General features: G+C 45.8%; 1 protein-coding gene across 7 annotated transcripts in view; it reads left to right on the forward strand.

Annotated features, from left to right (window-relative positions):
* dgkza (diacylglycerol kinase, zeta a) overlaps window positions 1–12,842 on the forward strand; it is a 922,143-nt gene that overhangs the window by 880,996 nt on the left and 28,305 nt on the right. For all 7 annotated transcript variants that reach the window (XM_038807436.1, XM_038807432.1, XM_038807431.1 and 4 more), the window contains 4 exons: window positions 2,184–2,227; window positions 7,379–7,499; window positions 8,575–8,611; window positions 11,723–11,822. In XM_038807436.1, coding sequence (XP_038663364.1) covers window positions 2,184–2,227; window positions 7,379–7,499; window positions 8,575–8,611; window positions 11,723–11,822 — 302 coding nt within the window. The remainder of the gene's footprint in view (window positions 1–2,183; window positions 2,228–7,378; window positions 7,500–8,574; window positions 8,612–11,722; window positions 11,823–12,842) is intronic.

Consider the following 12,842-nt stretch of genomic DNA (forward strand, 5'->3'; position numbering starts at 1 on the left):
CGATGGACCGAAGAGCCTCTTTCTGTTTTGTAAAATTCTCTGACCGCTTTCCCAACAGCCATTTACCTAGAGTTGAATCTTCAAATAATGTTGGTATCATGGACTTGGCAGTTCAGCGAAGAAAAAAAAGTTGCACTTACATAGAGCCTTCTGCGATATCACGGCAGTGACAGAGTGCTTTGTGGCCAATGAAGTACTTTTGAAGTGCAGTTACTGATTTAACATTGACAACGCTGTGGCCAATTTGTGCAGAGCAAGGTTCCACAAAAGGAAACACGTAGTTAAATAGAAAGAGAATGTTTTCTATTGATGGTCCTTACCCTGCTATTGTGCCCTTAAAGGGACAATCACCACAAATCATCACACCCCTCCCCTCTTAACTCCCGTATACAATCTTCAGTCCCTAGGTTACTCAGTCCTAAATTCAAACTAAACATTAAATACATGGATTGTACAATTATAAATTGTGTCATCGAGGGCTTTTTCTGTTTCTTGTAGGGTGGGGTAATTCTGTAATCCAAGATCATTCCATAGGATTAGAGGGCAGCATGGTAGCATAGTGGTTATCACAGTTGCTTCACAGCTTCAGGGTCCCAGGTTCAATTCCCGGCTTGGGTCACTGTCTGTATGGAGTCTGCACGTTCTCCTCGAGTGTGCGTGGGTTTACTCCGGGTGTTCTGGTTTCCTCCCACAGACCAAAGATGTGCAGGTTAGGTGGATTGGCCATGCTAAATTGCCCTTAGTGTCAAACAAGGTTAGGTGGGGTTACTGGGTTACAGCGATAAAGGGGGATAGGGTGGAGACGTGGGGCTTAAGTTGGGTGCTCTTTCCAAGGGCCAGTGCAGACTCGATGGGCTGAATGGCCTCCTTCTGCACTGTAAATTCTATGATTCTATTGTAATCCCCTCCAAATCAAAGTGTCCTATCTGCAATTTCCCCAAATGGATAATTTTATAAGTCAAGAGAAGGAAACCAGTCTTATTTCGATGTTTGTTTATTTTGCCACATGGCCTGCTTTGAAGTGATTTTTAAACTGTGTGGATTTGGCTCATTGCATTTCACAGGTGCAGCTTGTTGCATCTAATTGTCTCCTCAATTAACAGAAAATTTCCAACAAGCTCTGAGCTGTAATCTGAAGAACAAATTTTCAGTTGTTTGGATCGTTTTACACCTGGGAAAATGAACTGCCAGCTCAATTGCAAACCACAGATTTTCAGGGAATATCTTCACCTGATCAAGGTCTAGCTGCATTGGGCCCATTGCTGCTGCATGCTCCAAGAAAATCAGGCCCTTCAACTTGGTGAAATTATTGTAAAGGTTGACCCAACAACAGCACGTTGATGTCAATCCAGGATTAAATCTACAAATTGCAGCACATTAGCAGTGTGGGCAATCTGCGGCCCGGGGGCCACATGCAGCCCATCTGGGCTCAGAGTGTGGCCCGTTAGACATTTTGTTGATCATTGTCCACATGCAGAGTTGCCATATTCCGCTGATTTTGGTAGTTTTTTCCCTACTGGTATGACTGAAGTGGTACACACGTAAAGCAAGGGCAAGGGAAGACATGGGTGCTTTACTGAACATTCCACTTTTATTCCCCATATGCTGTAAGGACCATTATAATGTCACAGCATCAAACCATTCTGAATGCTGTGAGTACAAATGTTTTAGTATTCGAATAGCATTCACGTGGTTCACATGTGGTGTAAGGCATTTTGGTGTTACGAAAGCCGAACGATTGGCTCAAAAAAAAAAGAGGAAGGCCCTCAAATTCCACCTTGGTTTTACTGATCTTGCTGCACAATGCTAGAGGACGCTACCGGGGCTTCCTGAGGAAATGGTGTGATTGGTTTAAAATAGATGTTTCCACCATTTCTCTGGTGGTTATGACAGGGGACCAATAGAATGCCAAGAATTTCAGGGAACCATTTTTTTCGGATTAATTCCTTGATTCCTTCGGAAGAAGGAATCGTATTGGGCGCAAAATATTAACTCTTTCTCTCTTCACAGGCACTGCGGGCAGACCTCCTGAGTTTTTCCAACATTTCCCATTTCGATTTCAGATTCCCAGCATCCACAGTATTTGTTTTTATTATGCGCTTGATGCACTTGTTTCAGTTTTATTGTTACAGTCTTCAATCACTCCCTTGCTACGGTAAAAACATCTGTTTCTTTTTGTGCAGATGAGAACCTTCTCCTTGCAGTAAAGAACAAGGACTTACAACGGGTAAGACTCGCTAAAAAGCCTGGTGTGCAGGCAGCGCGGTGGCTCAGTGGTTAGCACTGCCACCTCACGACGCTGAGGACCCAGGTTTGATCCTGGGCCACTGTCCGTCTTTGCACATTCTCTCTGTGTCTGTGTGGGTCTCGCCTCCATAACCTAAAGATGTGCAAGATAGGTGGATTGGCCATATCTTTTTATTAAAAGAGTAAAAAAAATATATAAGGCCAAACGGTACAAACACTAATTTTGTGTTGGAGAAACAGGGTACCCTCAGTACCAACGTACGGGAAGTGGGGGTTGGATACTCTGATTATTAAAACAGTTCACTACACAGTTGTACTAAAAAACAAATGGTACAAGCACTAAACTTTGCGCTGGAGACCAGATACCCTTACCTCAGTACTAACAGAAGGGAAAGGAAGGGGGTGGTGGGGAGAGAGGGGAAAGGAAGGTGGTGGGGAGGTAGGGAGTCGGAGTGTTGGTTGGGGGGGGGGGGGGGGGCAATAGAGCACTGCCTGAACTATCCACAGAGGCATAAAAATAAAAGAACCTTCAATAATGATGTGCCAGATTCTGGGAGTCCCCGGGGGGGGGGGGGGGGGGAACAATGTCAGGCGCGAGTGAGCCCCGCACCCCGCTACAGAGCGCCTCATGTGCACCTTGCTCTCCCGACACTGGGCAGCTGATAGCCTTTGGACAGTCGCCCTCCGGGCCTGAATCCGCCACCACAATGAGTGCGGCGGGCGGCACGGGCCTACCAACCAACCCAGAGGCTGCCTTGATCCCGCCACCGGGATCATTGACAAGCGGGATCTCCTCCCGGGCCAGTGGGAGGCAGTGGTGCAGATGCCTGCTCCCCCCCCCGTCACTGGAAGGCCCCGAAAATAACTTCAGAAACAGGTACGGGATGGTGAGAGGTGCCTGAAGATAGCGGTTGGGGCAGAGGGTCTTTCAAACTATAACCCGCTAAGAACCTAAGAAGCAGGGGGTTATCGCTGACCCCCTCTGTGCAAGAAAATAGAGACCTTCGAAATTTGGATGCTTTGAGCCAAGCATAAAGTTCCATATGCAGATCATAAAACAAATGAAGTTGTTCTGGAAATTTCAAGAGCAAAACAAACTCTACAATGTAAAGTAGAAACATGCCACTATTTCGACCATTTGATCAGAGCTGGCTGTTAAGAGGACAAAGTGGAGAGCAGCAGAAAGAGGTCAACCTCATCGTAGCTGGATAACAGACAACACAGAGGGGTTGCAAACAGGCTGCAGGGTAGCATACAACAGTGATACTCCATATGGCAGAACATCCTCTGGGAAGAGTATCAACAAACAGGACTAGAGGAGGCCAGTATGGATGGGATAGAGGACCAAAGGCATCTGGGAGTACAAATACCTTAATCGCAAAACGTGTCACGGATTACCACAGCCATTTTAAAAAAAGCAAAACCGTGGGCAGCACGGCGGCTTAGTGGTTAGCACTGTTGCGTCACGGTGCCGAGGTCCCAGGTTTGATCCCGGCTCTGGATCACTGTCGTGTGAAGTTTGTACATTCTCCCCACGTTTGCGTGGGTTTCGCTTCCACAACCCAAAGATGGGCAGGGTCGGTGGATTGGCCATGCTAAATTGCCCCTTAATTGGAAAAAATTAATTGGCACTCTAAATTTATTTTTTAAAAAAGCACACCAGACACTGGGGCCAGATTTTCCAGTTTTCGCTAGCCCACCACATCCCCCACTATGGGTCCTGCCACGGCGGAGCCAGAATATAACAGTCTCGGTTTTATTCTAGAGGGATAGAATTGAAAAGTAGGGAAGTTATTCTAAACTTGTATTGGTTAAATCACACTAAGAAATACTGCGTTCAGTCCTGGTCACCATATTAAACAGTTAAGGTACTGGAAATGTGCAGAGAAGATTTACAAGAATGACACCAGAAATGCATGGGTTTCCATATCAGGAAAGGGTTGACAGGCTGGGCTTCTTTCCCCCTTGAAGAAAAAAGGGTGTGGGCAGACTTAATAGAGGTCAATAAAATGTTGAAAGGTTTTTTTAAAAGAGTGGATACAGAGGGAATGTTTCCTCTTGTGGGGAAGAACCGAACTAGAGGCTGTCAATATAAGATAGTCACCAAGCATAGGCATCCAGCAGATAATTTAGAAGAATCTTCTTCACCCAAAGAGTGGGGAGAATGTGGATCTTGCTACCATGGGAGATGGTTGAAGCAAAGAGTAGAGATGCATTTAAGAGAAAATTTGATAAGCATATGAGGGCAATGGGAATAGTTGGTTTACGATGGTAGATTGAGATGAGAAAAGATGGATGGAGCTAGAGTGCAACATAAACATGGCATGGGCTGGTGGGCTGGATGGCCTGTTTCTGTGTTATGTATCCTGTGTAATCCTATGAAACAATGAATGCAGTCCCAGTAGCTCTACAGATGTATTGCTAAATAAAACTTGACTTTGAGCCATAGAATGAGACATTAGGATAGGCTTACGCATCGAGATAGATTTGAAGGAGCATCTTCAAGGAAGCGAGAGACAGAGAGGTTTCGGGAAGGAATTCCAGAGCTTCAGACCATAAGTAGCTGAAGCCACCTTTGGGAGGTGCAAGTCAATGAAACTCCACAGGCCAAGAATTAGAGGTACTGAGCTATCTTGGAGGATTGTAAGGCTGAGGGAGGTTATAATGATAGGTTACAACGAGGTTACAACCTGCTGAACAATGAAGAGCAGCTCAGAATGCTCAAAGGAACTTCACTGTTTTGATGTCTTTTTACTAACTAAGGTTCTTTATCCTTTAATGTGAGAGCAGCTGTTTGACTCCTACAACTAAATTAACCTACCAATTGACTTGGCAAGCTATGACATACAAATTTGGAGCAAGAGTCACCCATTCAGCTGTTCGAGCCTGCTCCACCATACCATTACCAGTTAGATTTCCATCTCCCGAAGTAAAAACACAGCTCAAAGCTCAGTTTCCCATTTATTATTCTCCATTTTTAATATTTGGAAACAATTTTTTGTGAGAACAAGTATGTTATGTAATGACAGGTCACTGGTCCAAAGCTTCTATTCTGAATGCTCGTACCCCTCAAGATGCACCGGGGAACCCCTCAGTTGTCCCGACGTATTGACTACATGTGCGTTGCCTGGGACATTTGGACTCCCGATTGCCCTACATCTGGAACCATCCGATGTGGAGTCAGAGGCTTCAGATGGCTCTGACTCACTTAGCAGAATAGCTACCCGGGAGAAAGGTTTTAAAACCAGTCCTAACTCCTGGGTAACTGTGCTATCCCCCCCCCCCCCCCCCCCCCCGCCAACCCCCGGCAACCTCACTACGCTGTGCCTCATTCCCCGACTCTCTCTACTCCCTCACCCAATTGCCTTACACATTTACCTTTCATATTCACCTTATCTCTGTAGCTTGTCAAAGTTGCTTTGGGATTTTTAATTGTACTGGATTCGGTGGCTAGTGCCGTAAAAAGGTTTGGCTTCGCTTCCCACTAATCTTCCTACACTGTGTCAGAAGGACTGCAGGAGCAGGTTTGCTCCACACGTCTCAGGAGGCCCGGTTCAGAAGTCTGTACGAGAAATATGGAGCTCTACATGTAAACTAAATAGGAGTGGAATGGCAATCCAATGGCGATTGCCGCTCCACAGATAATTTGGTTCATTCATTCCTGTAACAAAGTATAGTAAGGTTAGCACAGTGGCATAGTCGTTAACACTGCTGCCTCATGGCACTGAGAACCCGGGTTTGATCCCAGCTCCCGGTCACTGTCCATATGGAGTTTGCACATTCTCCCTGTGTCTACGTGGGCCTCAACCCTATGACCCAAAGATGTGCAGGATAGGTTGATTGGCCACGCTAAATTGCCCCTTAATTGGAAAAAAGAATTGGGTATTAAATATCTTTTAGAAAAAAAATACAGTATAGTGGACAAGAAACAATAATTTGATCCAAAGAGTCACCACCTCCCAGCAGACATGGCAGCTTGTTAGAGGCCCAAGGAAGGAGAGTAACAGCAGGTAACATTTCTTGGAAAGTTCCAGAATTCCTGCCTGACTGGGAGATCGCTCAACCTCAGGAAATGGCCTATTCTCATTTGCATATCAAAAAGACTAATGAGCACATAATCATCATTATTTGTACAGCCCTTTAAAAATTCCCCTTGAAAATGTTACAATCATCAACACTGTTTTCTTTTAACTCTAGCGTGTAACAGAAAATACCACCAAGGTTTCATTCGGCCCAACTAGTCTGTACCAGTGTTCATCATCCACATGAACCTTCTTCCCACCTCACCTCAACTCACATTTTTCTGTCTGAAAATGTGGATTTTTTTCCCCCCCACAGATAAAACCTAATTCCCTTTTACATTTGTGAGTGCTACAGACTAAAATGACACAAGCCTTCAATGGGTAAATTGGTAAAAAGCTATATCAGAACTGAGGGCAGGTAACACCGTTTGGGAAGCTTGTTGAACTAAAACCTCTGGAATCACTGTAGAGGCTGTCTACTGCTTAGAGGAGGCAAGCAATAGGATTCTATGGCGAGATAAGCCAAACAGAGTAAATGGCCCTCTCCTCTCTCCATTACTAGTGCACCTACACTTCAAAAATATTTCATGGAATTTACAGTACAGAAGGAGGCCATTCGACCCATCGAGTCTGCACCGGCTCTTGGAAAGAGCACCCTACCCAAGCCCACACCTCCACCCTATCCCCATAACCCAGTAACCCCACCTAACACCACGGGCAATTTGGACCCTGAGGGCAATTTAGCCTGGCCAATTCACCTAACCTGCACATCTTTGGACTGATTTAATTGATCGTAAAGTACTTTGGGAAATCAGAACTGCTGACTATCATGCGGGGCATTGAAATGGGATGAAAGCCAAGTGTAGTCCAGTGACATACAGTAGAAAGAATGCTCAAACTCATCAGTTGGGAAGAGACAGAGGGTCAAACCCAACAACGGGGATGAAGGAAAGACATTTCTACATCATACAGTATCTATTGATAGGCCATGTAAACTATCATTGAGTTAAACTCCTTATTCTTCACTGCCATTGTATAAAGGTCCATTCAGTTGCAGTTGGCTTTGTTGAGAATGTCTAATCCACATTGTATTTATTTTATTTCTACAGTTACGGGAGTTACAGAAATCGGACGCAGATCTAATGGTGCGAGATCCTGAGGGCCGGACCCTATTATATCATGCTGTCACTGTGGGAAGCAAAGAGATTGTGAAGTACATCCTGGAAAATGGTAAGAAGTTAACCAACTACAAAGTCACCTGAGCCAAACTCTCCTACTCAGACTGCTGCCAATTGTAAGAGGCATGGGCGGGTTTCTCGGCCCTGCCGCTCCACATTTTTGCCCCGACCGGCCGGTGGGATTCTCCACTACGCCGACCAGTCAATGGGGTTTCCCATCGTGGGGCAGCCCCAAATTGTCGGGAAACCCCCGGGTGCCGGTATAACGGAGAATCCCGGCAGCGGAGAATCCCGGCCCATATTCTTACCATCAGATAATTTTCAGTTTAGTTATTGGAGGTAAATCTCCATCAGTTTATTCTATTCTCAACCACTTGGTGGAACAGGAATGGTTCATTTGACACTCGTCATCTTCGCAATGCCCTTGGAACTATAGATCATGAAAAACTAGTGAACATTTTTTTACTGGCCATTGTTCTCCACATTGGGCGGAGAGGTGCCATTAAAAGAAAGGTATCCACACTCAGTACAATGAGGGCAGATCAGAGCATCCAAGGCTGGGGAGACAATGGCATAGTGGCAATGTCACTGGACTAATAATCCAGAAGCCCAGGCTAATCCACCGGGGACATGGGTTCAAATCTCACCATGGCTGCTGGTGGAATATAAATTCCATGAATAAAATTTGGAATTCAAAGCTGATCCCAGTAATGGTGACCATGACACTATCAGTGTTGTAAAAACCCATCTATTCACTAATATCCAATAAGGAAGCAAATCTGTCTATCTTCTTACCTGTGATTACTACATTGTGACTGACTCATAACTGCCCTCTGAAATGGCCCAGCAAGCCACTCAGTTCAAGGACAAGCGTAGTCTTGCCTGTGACACCCACGTTCCATGAAAGAATACATTTGGGAAAAGGCCATGATCATTGGAAGTGCTGGTGGGGAGGGCGCGCGGATTGTGAATACTCGGTTACCTGATGAGGCACCAGAAATGGATGTATACAGGGTTGGAATTGAGCTTGTTGATGGGCCATATTCATGAGAACATTGAAAATAATATTAAACCTTTTCTCTCTTCCCACATCCTCCTCTTCTTCCCCCCCCCCCCCCCCCCCCCAGCCTCTCCAGAGATACTGGACTTAACAGAGAAAGAGCAGTAAGTTTGATTTTTTTTTTTTGTGCAAAACACGAGAGCTTGTTGGAAGTAATTGCTTGGTGTATCTGTGATTAAATGCTGGAGACGGGCTCAACCTGAGGCTTTGAGGGACATTCCACAGTGAATTGTGGGACACAGTGCTTCTAATATCTCTCCCAAACAACACGCACTGTAGTTTGGGGAGGGGGGGGGGGGGGGGGGGGGTGGTGCCTGCAGTTTGTTAGATTTGGATTTATTGTCACGTGTACCAGGTACAGTAAAAAGTTTGAGAGTCTTGAACACAGTCCAGTCCATCATGTGAACCCGCCTCCCATCCCGCAGCCTTGGGAAAGTGGGCAGCATAATCAAAGACCCTGATAAAGATAGGGGGCCTTGTAATTTGATCATGCTGAAGGATTCATGCCGGCAGCACAGTGGTTAGCACTGTTGCTTCACAGCACCAGGGTCCCAGGTTCGAGTCCTGGCTTGGGTCACTGTGTGGAGACTGCGCATTCTCCCTGATGTCTGTGTGGGTTTCCTCCGGGTGCTCTGGTTTCCTCCCACAAGTCCTGAAAGATGTGCTGTTAGGTGAATTGGACATTCTGAATTCTCCCTCTGTGTACCCGAATAGGAGTGTGGCGACTAGGAGCTTTTCACGGTAACTTCATTACAGTGTTAATGTAAACCTACTTGTGACAATAATAACGGTTATTAGATTATTATTATTAGATTAATTTTGTGCTGGAGTTGCACTGGCTGCCATTTTGGATCAGGCTCCTACATAGGTGTTGAGGGCACGTATTAAAAATCCTTACTACAATATTTAAAGAAAGATCCTATGCACATTGTAGTGTCCTTTTTTGAAACTGGGCTGTCCCAGAACTGACTCCCCGCGTGATAAACTCCCTCAGTCAGTCATGGTGCTTAAAAACAACAAGGATCTATCAGTCACATTATTTAAAGAATTCATTCACACCATTCAGGTTAATTGTTGATTTGAGGTGTTTGTCTTTGTACCTTTTCCACATTGTAAGTGAGGCCTAGGTGGCTGCTAAAAGCAGCTGCAGTTTTTCATGCAGAGCATGTAGGGGACATCAAACCATGCAGGGATAATGAGAAAAAGCTGCATGATATCTGCTCCAATGCTGCCAGCAGCCACAATCATGAGGATGCCTGCTGCCCATGATGGCCTGTACTGGCTAGGCCCCGTATGGTCATCGCCCTCGTGTTATCAGCTCCTGCAAGAAATAAAAATAGGAAAGTGTTGCCGACATTCATGTTAGGTGTTTTGAGAATGTGTCTATCATTGTAAAATAATTGTCCATTGTTTCAAATTTGTACAGTCTGGGAAAGTGAGGATTGCAGCGATGATGTGAGACAAAGTGTAGAGTCTGTGAGTAGGAGGAGTCTTGCGCAGTCATTGTAGGGAAGGGAAAAGCAATATTATGATTGTTGAGCTCCAGGTGGGAGGAGAAAAGTTGGTGGTCTCCTGACAGCTCTGGTAAAGACATTAAACTTGTTTCTGCATTGCAACTCCATCCTGAAAACTAAGCACCTCACATTGATCTCCTCTGCATCTTTCTTTTATTGGCAGTGGAACTGTTTCCTGGATGATTTTCTGGCTTCTTGAGTAAAGAGGATGTCTCTTCCCTGACCCCAGAAGCCTCGTGTAGATCTTGCAGCCATTTCTTCTTTCCAACATTCTCTGCTGTCTGCACATTGTGTGCCTTCCCTTTAAGAAGCGCTGGCCTGACCTGATTTGAGCATGTGCACAAAATGTGCAGTATGCATCCCCCTCTATTTCCATTCTCAGACACTATCAGATTTCTAGGACCTAGCATTTTAATTTATTGTGGCTACCTCATTTATTTTACAATATCCACCCCCCTCTCCCCCACTTTGGAGAAAAAATGCTTCTTAACCAACTGATGGTTGTCTTAAATGCGACACAAAAATATCATGCCAGAGCGGCGAGAGTCACTGGTTTGTTGTCTGTGCTGCTGAATTTTAAAAGTAAATTTAGAGTGCCCAATTCATTTTTTCCAATTGAGGGGCAATTTTGCATGGCCAATCCACCTAACCTGCACATCTTTTGGGTTGTGAGGGCGAAACCCACGCAAACACAGGGAGAATGTGCAAATTCCACAAGGACGGTGATCCAGAGCAAGGATCGAAGCTGGGACCTCGGCGCCATGAGACAGCAGTGCTAACCACTGTGCCACTGTGCTGCCCTTCAGTGCTGCTGAATTATCGGTGATCAGTCCTCCACTGTTAGAAAGAGGTCCTGACCAGGTGAATGGGGGACAGCATTGTAACTATGGTTCCTGTTCTAACCTGCACGAGGCCTACGGGGTTGGAACAACTAATCTCCCCGTGAGTCTCGTGGAGTACGAGCTCCCCCACTGAGGAGCGGGGAGCCCACGGACCAGGTAATAGACTTTGATTTTAAAAAAAATTTAGAGTACCCAATTATTATTTTTTTCAATTAAGGGGCAATTTAGCGTCGCCAATCCATCTACCTGCACATCCTTTGGGTTGTGGGGATGAGAACCACACAGACATGGGGAGAATGTGGAAATTCCACACGGACAATGACCCAGGGCCGGGATCGAACCCGGGTCCTCAGTGCCATAGACACTGAGCCTCTGTGCCGCCCGGGTAATAGATGTTGGTATAGAAGTATTGGAATTGAACTCTCAGACCCATCTGGGATCGGAAGAATATTGTACATATTATTACTTTGTAATGAAGCTAACTTCTCTTCATCCACTTGCCTCGGAGTCATCCCTAGTCACTAAAGTTCCCCGCCACACCCACCTCCCCAACTCCCATGTGGTGATTGTGCACCTTCCAAATTCTGTCTGAGAACAACTTTAGCAGAAGTCTTGCATCACTCTGCGGGCCTCTCTCTCAGGCTGGGGTTTGTGGTCTTGGGTAACTGAGTGGAAGAGGAACGAGAGGTTCACATCTCCAAGGGAAAGCAATAAACCAAAATAATTTGTTACAAAATATAAAAGAGTCCAATTTTGCTGCTGCAGCCTATGTTTATAACTAGAATAATGTTGAGAGAAATTTCTCTGTGGAGCCTCAGTCTTCAAAGTATAAAGTGGGACATATGATTTCTGTTTGCAGTGGTGAGACTGTCCTTCATAAAGCTGCTGCACTCCGACATCGAACCATATGCCACTTTCTTGTGGAAGCTGGTGCATCATTAATGAAGACGGATTTGCAGGTAATGGTTGTAGCTTTGGTAGCAGGGCCAAATGTCTGTTTAGTAATGACCACAAATTCAATCTGAGTGAAATGGTGACTGTAAAGTGCTGAGTTCAGACGATCCAACTCCCCATGCACCAGTCCATCTGTAGCTCTACGATATTTATTGAGGTAGAAAAACAAACACCTTATGCTTGTTATGAAATAACTGTGCTGTGCTTTAGTTCCTGCTGTTGCCTGCCTCCCCTTGCTCCAAGTGTCTGGAGTTCTACAGGATCTCACTTTCTGCCTCTCCGTTATTGTTCTTCACTCATCCAAAAGACGGGCATCATGGTGAAGGCCACCTTTTATTAGTCATCCCTCATTGCCCTCAGAAATTAGTAGCGGTTTGATACATCTTCTTGATTTGCAGGATTAAAAAAAATAATAATTGAATGAATGTTGTCTTTGCTGGTTAAGCCAGCTCTATTTGCCCTTGAGAATGTGGTGGTAAGCTGTCTTCTTGAGCCACTACAGCCCACATAGTGTAGGTGCACCCACTGTTAGGAAGGGAATTCCAGACCTACTGGACGCAAGTATCCTAGAGAAAGGGAACTGTAGCGACTTGTATGACCGACTGGTAGAAAGGGACGACACCGTACTGGACGCAATAAGAAGGAAATGGGAGGACGACCTGGGGATGGAGATAGGGTGGGGACTCTGGAGCGAAGCACTACATAGGGTCAACTCCACCTCCACGTGCGCAAGGCTCAGCCTGACGCAACTAAAAGTGGTACATAGAGCCCACTTAACAAGAAACCGTATGAGCAGGTTCTTCCCGGAGGTGGAGGACAGATGCGAACGGTGCCAAAGATGCCCGGCCAACCACGCCCACATGTTCTGGTCTTGCCCCAGACTGGTGGAGTACTGGACAGCCTTCTTCGAGGCTATGTCCAAAGTGGTGGGGGTGAGGGTGGAGCCATGCCCGATAGTGGCGGTCTTCGGGGTTTCAGACCAGCCAGATCTATTCCTGGGGAGGAGGGCGGATGCCCTTGCCTTT

Source organism: Scyliorhinus canicula, chromosome 9, assembly GCF_902713615.1.
Source record: "Scyliorhinus canicula chromosome 9, sScyCan1.1, whole genome shotgun sequence".
Taxonomy (NCBI): Eukaryota; Metazoa; Chordata; class Chondrichthyes; order Carcharhiniformes; family Scyliorhinidae; genus Scyliorhinus; species Scyliorhinus canicula.